This window comes from Xyrauchen texanus, chromosome 7 (assembly GCF_025860055.1).
Source record: "Xyrauchen texanus isolate HMW12.3.18 chromosome 7, RBS_HiC_50CHRs, whole genome shotgun sequence".
Lineage (NCBI taxonomy): Eukaryota > Metazoa > Chordata > Actinopteri > Cypriniformes > Catostomidae > Xyrauchen > Xyrauchen texanus.
In genome coordinates this window covers 24,731,613-24,745,892 of record NC_068282.1, presented here as the reverse complement: position 1 = coordinate 24,745,892, position 14,280 = coordinate 24,731,613, and the positions used below count along the sequence as shown (strand labels likewise).

The following is a 14,280-nucleotide window of genomic DNA, read 5'->3' as shown; positions in this document are numbered from 1 at the left end:
ATGCTTTTCAGTTGTGTGTGTGAGAGTGTAATCATTTTAGTTGTATGTATGAGAGCATTTCACTTGTGTGTGTGAGAGCTGCTTCAGCTATGCGTGTGTGAGCGCATTTCAGTTGTGTGTGTGAGAGCGCGTTTCAGTTGCGTGTGTGAGCGCATTTCAGTTGTGTGTGTGTGTGAGCGCATTTCAGTTGTGTGTGTGAGAGCGCGTTTCAGTTGTGTGTGAGAGCGCGTTTCAGTTGTGTGAGAGCATTTCAGTTGTGTGAGAGCATTTCAGTTGTGTGTGTGAGAGCATTTCAGTTGTGTGTGTGAGAGCATTTCAGTTGTGTGTGTGAGAGCATTTCAGTTGCGTGTGTGAGAGCATTTCAGTTGCGTGTGTGAGAGCATTTCAGTTGTGTGTGTGAGCGCATTTCAGTTGTGTGTGAGAGCGCGTTTCAGTTGTGTGTGAGAGCATTTCAGTTGTGTGAGAGCATTTCAGTTGTGTGAGAGCATTTCAGTTGTGTGTGTGAGAGCATTTCAGTTGCGTGTGTGAGAGCATTTCAGTTGTGTGTGTGAGAGCATTTCAGTTGCGTGTGTGAGCGCGTTTCAGTTGTGTGAGAGCATTTCAGTTGTGTGAGAGCATTTCAGTTGTGTGTGTGAGCGCATTTCAGTTGTGTGTGTGAGAGCATTTCAGTTGCGTGTGTGTGAGCATTTCAGTTGCGTGTGTGAGAGCATTTCAGTTGCGTGTGTGAGAGCATTTCAGTTGTGTGTGTGTGAGAGCATTTCAGTTGTGTGTGTGAGAGCATTTCAGTTGCGTGTGTGAGAGCATTTCAGTTGTGTGTGTGTGTGAGCATTTCAGTTGTGTGTGTGAGCGTAATATTTTCAGTTGTATGTATGAGAGCGTTTCAGTTGTGTTTGTAAAAGCATTTCACTTGTATGTGTGTGAGCATTTCACTATAGTATGTGAATGAATTTGGTTTCATACGTGTATGTGAGAGGAAAAGTACATGTATGTGCATGGTAATTCTGAATAATGTCCCTAGGGGCACCTCATAAGTTTGGTCCCATCAGCGAGACGCCAACATTACAGTGATTCGGTTTTTTTCATTTCCAGTAGATCGCACAATAACTGATTTGTCCCCTTTCTTGGCAACAGTGACAGATGTTGGCATGTCAAAAAACACTGGTGTTTGGTCAGCATTCCCTATCTGATCCAGGGGGTATGAGTGAGTTTTCCTCAGTTTAAGCACATATCGCTGAAAAGACAGCAACTTCTCCTCGAAGTCTGAGGGCAAGCGCTGGGCCAGACTTGTTCTACGCCGCAGTGTCAGCCCTTTGCACCGCATCATTCGTGTACACCACCCAGTGCTAGCTTTGAATTCATTTGTCGGTATGTTCAGCTCCTTGGCTATCTCCAGAGCCCTCAGCCGAATGATTTCTCTTGTGATTGGCATCGCATCCTGACGTTTTTCTATCACATATTCATAGATTCTATCATCAAGTTCTACAAACTTGCCACTTTGAGGTCCACGGAAAGCTTTCCTTTGGCTGTTGGTATTTTTTAGTCGTTCTTTTTGTGCTCGCCACCTTCGAACGTTGCATTCTGTGACTCCAAATTTTTTGGCAGCTTTGCAATTATTAGATGATTCCGCCTCATTCACGATCATAAGTTTAAAGTTGGCGTCATAACTGTTTCGAACGTGTTGGTTTATTTGACCAACTTTTGAAGCGCGTTTCTCAAGATGATCTCTTGATCTCTCCATGGCGGCACTTTACTGTTTACTGTATTTAATTCATAACACTGTCACTAATTAATTAGCCTATCGTGTTGGCGCCTCTACTGTTTCCCCTGCTTTCTCCCTTTACCCCCGTGATTTTGTCTATATCGCGAATATAAGACGACCCCCCATTTTTCAGCCTATTTTTAGGACAAAAACCTCGTCTTATATTCGGGTATATACGGTATATATAATATATTTTCTAAGAAATTATTGGTATTTTTCATAATGCGTGAACCATAAGTCACTTGTGTCACATAGTATATACAATTAAAAATACTAAATTGTTTGTCTGGCTGTCATATCACAAATATACTGTCATTTTGACCTCTTTGAAAGGGACGATTGTTTTATGAAATTATACTGCATCAGAACCTTATATTTACACAGGTTGAGCTTTTAATCTGCTGGTTTAATTGAGACCCTTTACTATAGTAATTTAGATCTCTGCTTCATCTCGCCTATTTGACCTCTAAGCAGATTGCGACTGCAAAGAAATCATCTGCATTAAATTTCTGGAAGTGCTTTATTATTGATGAGGACACAGAGACAAGCTAGTCAAGAGCTTGGGAGGCTAGTTACTTCAGCTCCAGTTCTCTTAAATATACATGCACATATGCACAAAACATCGGTGGCCTACTTAACATCCCAGGAAATCTGTCTGTGGGCAAATTAGTCCTACCACACTGGCTTTTTAATATTAAAAAGAAAAGAATTGATGGTTTCAACATCTTTATGCTTGCTTAAAATTAATAGAATTGCCATATCTGTCTTTGATTTAAACAAGGGTTGGATGTTTGTCTTGCTGAATCTGTCTTTGATTTAACTGGGAAATATTCTACACCTTTCCAGCTTTTTTTCCCCCTGAAGTTCACTTCTGATATTTAGAAAAAGTTCAATTCCCCCAAAACAGTCATAATGTAGTTTTACATGCCCCATTTTCTGCCTTTTCTCTGACCTTAAAGGAATAGTTCACCAAAAAGTTTTAATTTGATTTCAATTTAAATTACTCATATAATTCACCTCATGTAATTCAAACTTGGATGTCTTTCTTATGCGGAACATAAAAAAAATATATAAATAGAATTATTCCAGTCCGCCTTTTCAATACAATGGCACTTAATAGGGACTCATTTAAAGGGATAGTGTGGTGAGCAGGGCTGATAGTGTGGTGAGCAGAGTTGATCGAGGCCGGGAAGATAAGTAGCAAATGACCTCCGCTTGCGCGCCACACCGGCCTAGCATTTCAGCAATGGGAGGCAGGAGTATTTAAGGAGAAGGAACAGTGGCAAACCAGAGTCTTCTTGTCTGTTCCCTGAGAGAGAGTCTTGTGTTGTGTGAAGCTGAATAGCAGACTGTTTATTTGAGTGATGCTGTACAGCGATTGCTGGTTATTTATGAATAAAACGGACTCACGTGAACTATGGAAACTGGTACCTGCTTCCTTCATTATCTGCCCAACATGAACCTTTGTTACACTGGTGCTGAAACCCAGGAGAAGGAGGAAGGTTACACTATGGAGTCGTCTTCGCCACTGGAGGAAGTGTTTGATCCCTCGCCAGCATCCACCAGGTGCAACACCTGGCCCTCATGGATCTGTGGGCGGAGCAGCAACAATGCTTTGAGGTGCTCCTTCGAGGCCAAGAGGAGGAGCGATGTGTGTTGCAGAGCTTGCTACCCCAGGGGGCACACACCGTGACCCCTGCAGCAGCGAATCCCCATGTGACGCTGGAGAAGATGGGTGCGCTGCTGACTCACAGCCCAACAACTCCCGGTCGACAACCTCCTGAGGTACCCTGAGCTGAAGAAAGCCATCCAGCAGTGGGTCGGCCGGAGTCAGGAAGAGCATCACCGGCAGTTTCGAACCCTGACTCCGAGTCAAATCAAGTGGTTTTTATTGTCGTTTCAACCATATACAGTTATTACAGTACACAGCAAAACGAGACAACGTTCCTCCAGGACCATGGTGCTACATAAAAACAACAAAGGACCAACACAGGACCACATGAGACAACACAACAAAATAAAATACATATATAAAATACCTATATATACCTATATAAAGTGCACGTGCAAACATGTGCAAAGTACGAGACAGTACAACAAATTACTGACAATGAACAGGACAATAGACACAGTGCAGCGCCGACCAGTACTCAGTAGTGCAAAAAGATGACAGTTTCTAAAAACGTAACATAACATACTATGAGATAGTGTTCTATGCACATAGCAGTTATTGAGGTAGCAGACAGTTATAAAGTGACAGTAATTAAAGTGCAACTCAGGACATGTGTGTGTGTGTGTGTGTGTCAAACCAGTCTCTGAGTATTGAGGAGTCTGATGGCTTGGGGGAAGAAGCTGTTACACAGTCTGGCCATGAGGCCCGAATGCTTCGGTACCTTTTGCCAGACGGCAGGAGGGTAAAGAGTTTGTGTGAGGGGTGTGTGGGGTCGTCCACAATGCTGGTTGCTTTGCGGATACAGTGTTTTTTGTAAATGTCTTTGATGGAGGGAAGAGAGACCCCAATGATCTTCTCAGCTGTCCTCACTATCCTCTGCAGGGCTTTGCGGTCCGAAACGGTGCAAGTCCCAAACCAGGCAGTGATGCAGCTGCTCAGGATGCTCTCAATAGTCCCTCTATAGAATGTAGTGAGGATGGGGGTTGGGAGATGTGCTTTCCTCAGCCTTCGAAGAAAGTAGAGACGCTGCTGGGCTTTCTTGGTGATAGAGCTGGTGTTGAGGGACCAGGTGAGGTTCTCCGCCAGGTGAACACCAAGGAATTTTGTGCTCTTGACGCTCTCCACAGAGGAGCCGTCGATGTTCAGCGGAGTGTGTTCACCTTGTGCTCTCCTAAAGTCAACAACCATCTCTTTTGTTTTGTCGACATTCAGGGACAGGTTGTTGGCTCGACACCAGTTCGTCAGACGCTGCACCTGAAGTCGGCCACCCGTTTGCCTTTATTCAACAGCTCCTAGACGCCTGCCGGTGGTGGGTGCTGGCCGAAGAGCCCAGCGACATTAGGGGCGTCATCGATCTCGTGGTACTGGAACAACTCATCAGCAAAATAACAAAAGGAACTGCGGATTGGGTCCAGTGCCACAGTTTTCTGTGGACCATTTTGCGGTGTTCCCGAGGGCCTGCAAGCCCCTCTCTAACTCACCTGTCTGCAGCTGTCTCTTCTCCTTAAACACTGAAACGCCCAGGCACCGCTCGGCTCCGCCCTACTCAACACAGATAGTTTACCCCAAAATTTGTATTCTGTCATCATTTATTTACCATCCTGGCAATCCAGATGTGAATTACCTTTTTTCTATAGAACACAAACAAATAATTTCAGAAGAACATTTAAGCTCTGTAGGGTTATACAGTGCAAGTGAATGGTGACCAGACCTTTCAAGCTTAAAAAATCACATTAAGGCAGCATAAACGTAATTCATATGACTCCAGTGGTTAAATCTATGTCTTCAGAAGTGATATGATAGGTGTAGGTGAGAAATAGATTCATATTTAAATATTTTTTACTATAAATATGCAATTTCACTTTTAAAATGTGAAAGAATGTGAATCTGGAGATTGAAATATTGATCCGTTTCTCACCCAAAGTGATTGCATCACTTCAGAAGACATATTAAACAACTGGAGTCATATAGATTATTATATGCTGCCTTTATGTGATTTTTGGTGCATGAAAGGTCTGGACACCATTCACTTGGGTGTGTAAATGAGAAGAATTATCCCTTTAAAGCTTCAAAAAGAACACAGAAGTATCATAAATGTAGCCCATGCATCATATTCCAAGTCTTCTGAAGGCATAACATCGAGCTTCTCTCGTATTCCTTTAATAAATAAGAAGGCTGTTTGTGCTACTGTACGTTTAAGATTTCTTCATGTTAAACGACATTTTATGATTGGTTTATTTCGATGTACCAATGTAGTTCACACTGTTGCCCCGTTTACACCTTGTTTTATACTTGGTCCTGGGTGATTCAATCACAAGTGGGCAATGCTAAATACATGTGTGAATTGGCTCCGATAATTCTAGTCACATTCAGAGTTAATCAAAAACACATGTGCCCACACCACAGAAGCCGAATCTTTTGGACTTTGGAGGCTTTTGTATATTTTCTCTGAAAAAAATAATTCTTATATCATTCTTACTTAAGTCACTCATGAGTCTGTCATCACCTTCTTTCGTCCTCCAGAGCCCTGTTTGATTATGACATTATGAAAGACTCAGGCCTGCCCAGTCAGGGGCTGAACTTCCACTTTGGCGACATCCTGCATGTCCTGAACGCCTCGGATGATGAGTGGTGGCAGGCACGGCATGTGACTCCAGATGGTGACATGGAAGAGATTGGCGTCATTCCTAGCAAAAAGAGGTAGAGTGCTTCCCTATGCATTCCATAGCACACTGTATTAAAATATATCTAAGTTGACCCATGTTTTATAGTGTACTCTGTAATAGTTTGTGAGCATAATGCTGACACGTAGCAGCATAGATGCAGCCTCACTCAATTAAAAATTATCTTTTTCCAATGCAATAGCAGAAATGAACTATTTCTGATTAATAATTCCTCAAGTGAAAGTGTCCAATCACAAGGGATTATCGAGATAAAATGGATCATATTCGGCTGGTCATGTGATTTCAACATGGTAGTGTTCATGAGTGTGCACCCAGCACTATGACACATAAGACAGATATGATGTTTATTTCAGGTCAGTGTACGTAATTTTAAACTACATTTTTTTAATACAATTTAGTTCTTTACTTTTCAAAGTTTATTATCTAGCAAATAAAAATAAAATACTAAGTGCACCATTAACAGTTGTGCATTTAATGCCACATTACCCACAGCTCTTAGTCTTTACTCTATTGTCTCTTTCACGACATATGTCTTGCGTTTCAATTTACTGCTATTCTTCATTTTGGTTTAATAGACCTTTTTCATTTTGGAACATGGAAGTAAACGATTGTAGGGTAAACTTCGACAGCGGTGAATGGGAGTTAATGGGAGATCACAGCAAATATTATTTTCACTTACCCATTTGCTCCATGAAATACACTATTCTTTTAAGTCTGAATGACTTTCCCGAAGTGGAAAAAATAGAGAGCAGTGGATTAATATGGGTATTTGTTATTATCATTTTTTTTTTTTACAATTTCCAGGATAATATAACACACAGTATAATGTTATAAAGTTACACTCAATATTTAAAAAAATTATGATATAAAAAAGTTAGCTAGATATAAGATTCTAAATAAGGTGGAAATGCATCATCACAGTCTGTGAAAAAGGTATATTATCACCCTTTGTGCATTGCAAAATTTTATAAATGAGAGATACACACAGCACACATACATATCTGCACAGTGGCATCCAAAAAGTTCTCAGACTTGACAATGCATCAACCTCAACCTTTAATACATTTACATGTGATGAACTACAGCCATTGTATTTTGAGTATGTCCTTTTTAGGATTAGGAACACATCTTTATTATTAATGTTCATACTTAGGGTTATGATGTGTGGCCTGGTGAGGAGATGTGACTATTTTCTAAGCAATTCAGTTAAAAAAAAATCACATTGACTTACATTGAAGGATGGACCCGAGCCATATCCAGGGACCTGGGGCCGGATTAACAAAACATTTTTTAAATAAAATTCATCTTAACTACCATTTTATTCTTAATTTCTTGCTTAAGAAAAAAATAAGAACATTTTGTATTCCTTAAACATATTAAGAAAGTATTTATCTTTTTTTCTGAAAAAAAAAACTGAAATGTTCTTAAAAATGGTCAAATATAACATCATAATGTTAGGATAACCTCACAGTTGTCTTAACAATGTTTCCCCTTCTGTCGCTCTCTCCACGTTGTGTCAGAGAAGCGACACTAGGGGTCTCTTGAGCGCCGATATTCACCTCTAAACTATAAAAAAAGGCCAATGAGAGTTGGCAACCAGTATTTGCATGTCCCGCCCCCGGACATACGGGTATTTAAGCGGCGCAAATACGGGAGTTCATTCAGAAAATTTCTTCGGAGCCGATGGTCGTGTCTGCAGTTGCTGCATACTAAACACCGAGTTCCTGACATTCCTCTGCTGCATGCTGTTGGATTCTACAGCGCACAACAGCGGCTTTCTCCTGTTTGCACGGCTGTGCATTCCTGCCCCTGGGCGCATCGACAGTGCAGATTAAAAAAGCTCTCACAAGTTTTTTTTTTTCACAAAAGAGTGATTTTTATTAAAAGAGTAAATTTCACTAAAAGAGCAAAACACAGCGGCGTTGAACGTCCTTTTAAGGACGCGTCTTTATAAAGATGCCTTTCCGCCCCTGTGTTGTTCCTGGATGTGTCTGGGTAGCGATCACACCGAGGCTGCGTTTGTGGATGGTTCATGTTCTCACTGCGAGAACATGACCATGACAACGTTGCGATCGTGGCTTGCTTACAATTGAGGACGATGCGATTGAGGATTGAGGACGATGCGGCTGGCGATGGAGGCGATTTGGGGATGGCAGCGGGTGCAGCTCCGCCGGGCTGAGGCCGACGCACAGATGACCGACATGCTTTCCCGGGCAGCCAACAGCGTGGGCTTGGACTGGAACCCTCCATCCTCCCCACAGCCATCACGGCTGGACGACTGGTTCCTGGGGTCTGGGCACCGCTCACCCGGTTCCGTTTTTCCCGGAAGTGCATGACGGGCTGACGTCTTCGTGGAGAGCACCCCTCTCCACTCGTCACACCGGAAACCTCCCACTGCCCACTCTGGTATGCCCGGACAGAGTCTCCCCTCGGGGCAGACGCGTAAGGCACACAGCTGGCCTGCGGGGCTGCGCAAGTACGCATTTCCCCCAGTGAGCCTTCTTGCACAGGTGCTATGCAAGGTCAGGGTGGACGATTACTAAGTCATTCTGGTAGCTCCTTACTGGCCCACCCGGACTTGGTTTTCGGACCTCACGCTCCTCACGACAGCCCCTCCCTGGCGAATTCCCCTGAGGAAGGACCTTCTTTCTCAGGGACGGGGCACGCTCTGGCACCCGCACCCAGACCTCTGGAACATCCACGTCTGGCCCTTGGACGGGATGCGGAAGATCTAGCCGGCCTACCATCGACCGTCATAGATACAATCAATCAAGCCAGAGCCCCTCTACCAGGCATCTTTACGCTCTAAAGTGGCGTCTGTTCATGGACTGGTGTTCTTCCGAGCCGAAGACCCACAGAAGTCGCGAGTTAGGTCAGTGCTCGTGTTTCTTCAGGAGAGGCTGGAGAGGAGGCTGTCCCCTCCACCCTCAAGGTGTATGTCGCCGCTATCGTGGCCCACCACGACACGGTAGACGGCAAGTCTCTTGGTAAGCACGACTTAATCGTCAGGTTCCTAAAAGGTCCCTGGAGGATAACTCCCTCCCGGCCTAACCTGTTCCCCTCCTGGGATCTCTCGGTCGTCCTTACGGGACTCCAGAGACCCCCCTTCAAGCCGCTTGACTCAGTTGGACTCAGGGCCTTCTCTCTCAAGACCGCCCTGCTGATCGCGCTCGCTTCCATCAAAAGGGTCGGGGACCTGCATGCGTTCTCTGTTAGCGACGCTTGCCTGGAGTTCGGTCCGGCAGACACTTTCGTGATCCTAAGACCGCGACCGGGCTATGTGCCCAAGGTTCCTACCACACCCTTCAGGGATCAGGTGGTGAACCTGCAAGCTGCCCCGGAGGAGGCAGATCCAGCCCTTTCACTGCTGTGTCCAGTACGCGCTTTACGGATTTATCTGGACCGCACACAGAGCACCAGACGCTCTGAGCAGCTCTTCGCCTGCTTTGGGGGACAGCAGAAAGGAACGCTGTCTCCAAGCAGAGACTCGCCCACTGGGTTGTCGACGCCATTTCCCTGGCTTATCACACCCAGGCCGTGCCCCCCTTGTGGGTCCGAGCCCACTCCACCAGGAGTGTTAGCGTCCTCATGGGCACTGGCTAGGGCACTGCCCTAGCAGACATTTGTAGAGCAGCGGGCTGGGCAACACCTAACACTTTTATGAGATTCTACAATCTCCGAAGTTGAGTCAGTATCGCTCCGTGTTTTCTGTGGTACCGAGCCCGTGAGAACTTCGGTAGCATGCCCACGATCTGACCGGGTGAATCGCTTGCACCTAGCCCTTTCCCCTAACCAGGGAAACAGTCGCCTTCATTCCCAGGAGATCCCAGGTTTGGGACACTGGTTGATTCCTCCCTAGCCCTTGTGGGTCGCAGTTCAGCGGAGGAACTCGCCGACCCAAGCCACTGCGGGTACCGCAAGCTACCCTGTACTGGTATAGGTGCTCCACAGGTAAGACCTCTTCGGACTCCCCTGTGTGTAACACCACGGTTCTGTCCCTCTGGCGAGCCGGACTCCGTGTTTCCCTTAGGCAGTCACGGCTGCCTCGGTTGCCGTGCTGTATGTTCCCCCTCTATGAGGCTGGATCCACCACCGCACCAACTTTTCCACATAGGCCCTAAGTCAGGCCTCTGATGGTTTTGCCACTTAAACTTGCCTCCCCTCTCGGGTAGGCGTGGCCTCCGCAGGGTCTTCTCCGCCCTGAATAAGGGCTAAGACCCCCTTCCCTCAATGCGTGTAAGGCCCCGGCCTTAGTTGCTCTATGCGAGAAACATAGAGAGAAAAGAGGCCAGGCTTGGCCCGTTCCCAGGTTGGCGGCCAGCACCTTGTTCCCCCCTCCAGGGTAACGATAAGTAATCCTGATGGCTTAAATGGGGCATTGGGGAAGGGTACATTTCTGACACAACGTGGAGAGAGCGACAGAAGGGGATCGTCTAGGTTACGTATGTAACCTCCGTTCCCCGATGGAGGGAACGAGACTTTTTGTCTCCCCTGCCACATCGCTGAGCCGAGCCACTGTTGTGGCCGGACCATTTCCGGCTCCTCTGAAAAACCCTGAATGAACTCCCGTATTTGCGCCGCTTAAATACCCGTATGTCCGGGGGCGGGACATGCAAATACTGGTTGCCAACTCTCATTGGCCTTTTTTCATAGTTCAGAGGTGAATATCGGCACTCAAGAGAGACCCCTAGTGTCGCTTCTCTGACACAACGTCTCGTTCCCTCCATCGGGGAATGGAGGTTACATACGTAACCTAGACGTTAATGAACTTACTGGGTTGTTTAAATGTGACGCTTTCTTTCATGTTGAGTCAGAATTCGCAATGGGCTGTTTATGTAGAAATGTGATTTTAGACCGAAACACGTTTTTGACTGTGTTTGACTATTTTCAGATTTCAAACTATGTAAATGTTATCACAAATTTTAAACAATAAATGTTATTTTGAAGATTCATAATGTGGTGACCAATCATGCTAGTCAGTTCAAATGGATGCGCTGCACAGTGCTCATTCTCCGCAATCTTTAAGTTCACGGAAACATACAAATTATATAATTAGAAAGCTGAGACTGTTCTCCACCACCTTTTCCCATTTTAGCCTCTTACTTTCCGACATGATATATCAATAATCAAGCTTCACAAGAATAATTTTTTTCCTTGAAATTATTTTCTCAGTGAGAACCTCCAGCTCTTGTCTGCGCATGTTTTTTTTCTATTTCTCCATGTAAAATTTAAGGAATAGTTCACAAGTGAACATTTTCTTTTGATTTATTCGCCCTCATGCCATCCCAGATGTCAATGACTTTCTTCTGCAGAACACAAACAAAGAGAATATCAGAGCTCTGTAGGTCCATACAATGCAAGTGAATGGTGACCAAAACTTTGAAGCTCCAAAAAGCACAAAGGCTGCAATAAAAGTAAGCCATAAGACTCTAGTGGTTTAATCCATGTCTTCTAAAGTGATACGTTCTATTAAATCTTGTCATCTTCAGTCTCTTTGGCGATCATGATTTTAAGCTTGATTACACTTACTAGCGCCATCTAGCGCTCGGCACATTGGTCAAGCACTAGGATGTGAAATCGAGCTCTTACTATTGCACTAAACCTGCATTTAATGTACAGAAAAAAGAAAACAAAATCCTTGTCTGTCTCTTTCTTCTGTGCTAGCATCTTTATTACTCCAGCCACTGTGAGAACTTGGCAGTCATATATTGCAGATGTTGTTAAACTTTGTATGATCAATTCCTTGCTATGTGTCTCATTTGTTAGTCACTTTGGATAAACGCATCTGCTAAATGACTAAATGTAAATGTAAAATCATGATCGTGCCAAGAGACTGCAGTGGCAAGAAGTAAAAAAAGAAGTCATATTTTGGTTTGTTCTCACCCAAAAACAATTAGATAGCTTAAGAAGACATGGATTAAACCACTAGAGTTTTATGGATTACTTATGCTGCCTTTGTGTTTTTTAAGCACTTCAAGGCTTTGGTCACTATTGACCTGCATTATATGGACCTAATGTAGAGAGCTGAGATATTGTTCAAGAAATCTTTTTTTGTTTTTTTGCAGAAGAAAGAAGGTCATGCACATCTGGGATGGTATGAGGGTGATTAAATAATAAGATAATTTTTGCTTTGGGGTAAACAATTCCTTTAAAAGCTGTCAAATGGTGAAAGGCAAGTAAGTTTTTTCATAACGGTTAATCTCGTTAAACTAACACATCTCACGGATTCTACATTCAAAAAGAAAAGAAAAAGTATTGTGAGGTGCTTGGTACTTTAAAAAAAGGCTAATAGATGGATACATTTATTGTTCAATTTACCAGTGTTTAAGTAATGAATGTGTTGTGTTAGACGAGGCAAACTCATGAGCAGGCGCATCCTGCTGGATATTTTCGTCATTACAGCAGAAACAACTTAAAATACTCAATTTTGGGTATACAGATAAGTGTAAGACATCATTAGAGACTATAAAGGGTCTACTTTTATTTGTGTACACTCACAATAACAACAAAATCTTGTGCTTTTGTAAAATAAAGAAAATAAAAAGGGTGAGCTTTCAGCAGTTCACAAGCATATTTCAGAAATACGTCACTAAAATGAACTTAAACTCTGCGAATACTTATCACACAAACATGAAACATATGTCTAAAGAAAGCTTAAAATGTCTACTTTTAAATAAAACAATTCAAATTTAAAACAAATATTCTCCTGCAATGCAATCTGTTTGTAACAAAGCGATGTACAGTTTTTACCGGTCCATCTCATTAGCTGTAATGTGATCACATCCACCAGCAGAGGGCGCCATTCATACGCTAATGTGCTGAGACGATCAATGCAAATTGTAAACGCCCCCGACAGTGTTCAGAATTTTGATGTAAATAATTCATTCATTTTACTGCGCGTTTGTAACGTTACACAGGCGAGTAAACTCCAGGATATTAAGGAAGAGTTAACATTTTCCTCAGAAGAAGAGCGGGACTACGATGAACGTTTGTATTTTGAAGAGGCAGTTGATCCAGCCGAGGATACAATTTCAGATGAGTTTGTAAGTCATTCAGTTTTCTGTAGCTGATATGCTATTTTATAGAAACATGTACATATTTTACTAGTGGGACTGTTTCCAGACTTGCCAGACAGGATTCAGAGTACTGACATTTGAAATATATCCTAATAAGCAAGTTTTAGTTACATGTAAATGCTGCTTCAGCTAAAGCAGGTTTTTAAATTGTATGCTGTATAATATAAATATGTATAAATAAGTATATATACAAATAATATGAATGTTTAGATTATATTTGATCTAGTGTTTATAATGCCTCTGTGGCAGGGCAGAGGGCGGGGCCGGGTCGCGTGAGAGAGAAATATTTTACGGACATGCCCGTCGTGTGTGATACAGCCTCATTATCATCATTTGCTTGTGCTTGAAAATATGTGTTAGGGTTAAATGAGTAAAATGCACTTTAAATATGCCCATATTAGAAAATCAGCATATTATAATAATTTCTGAAGGATCATGTGACACTAAAGACTGCAGTAATGATGCTGAAAATTCAGCTTTGATCACAAATTGCATTTTACAATATATTTAAATAGAAAACTGTTCTTTTAAATTGTAAAAAGAGTTCAGATTCAATGTTGTTTCTGTATTTTGGATCAAATAAATCCAATTTTGGTAAGAAGAAGAGACTTCTTTTAACGGTAGTGTAGGTCTAAAATTAAATAAAGTCTTTATTCATTCTCTATCCCTCATTGATAGGCCCGGGGGAGGGGTCTTTGTCTCTCATGATCATTCACACCTCCCCGCATATTACCTTTCAACAATAAAATTGTCTTACAAAAGTTAAAGTACTATATTGTTTTGTATGAATGAGTGATCGGGATGGTTTTCACATAATTTTGTAGCAAAAACTCTAGGCTACAAGATCCAGTTCTCAAAAGGCTTGTGGAAAAATGTGTTATATGGCCTTATTTCAGTGACTTAAAATTTTTGTTTTTTCAAAAGCCATGCATAAACATTATTTTCGCAAAAATACAAACCTGTACATACATGTTGCTCACATATTATTGTAGCCCAGTTTGTGCTGAATACAGTGTTATCAGACTTTAGCCATTAATATGTTTTTAATCCACTGAAAAAGGCACAAATGTCAAGGCATGTCAAAACTAA

General features: G+C 42.9%; 1 protein-coding gene across 19 annotated transcripts in view; it reads left to right on the top strand.

Moving 5' to 3' along the window:
• LOC127646859 (disks large homolog 1-like) overlaps positions 1-14,280 on the top strand; it is a 258,238-nt gene that overhangs the window by 221,406 nt on the left and 22,552 nt on the right. For all 19 annotated transcript variants that reach the window (XM_052130773.1, XM_052130775.1, XM_052130789.1 and 16 more), the window contains one exon: positions 5,955-6,131. In XM_052130773.1, the coding sequence (XP_051986733.1) occupies positions 5,955-6,131 (177 nt within the window). The remainder of the gene's footprint in view (positions 1-5,954; positions 6,132-14,280) is intronic.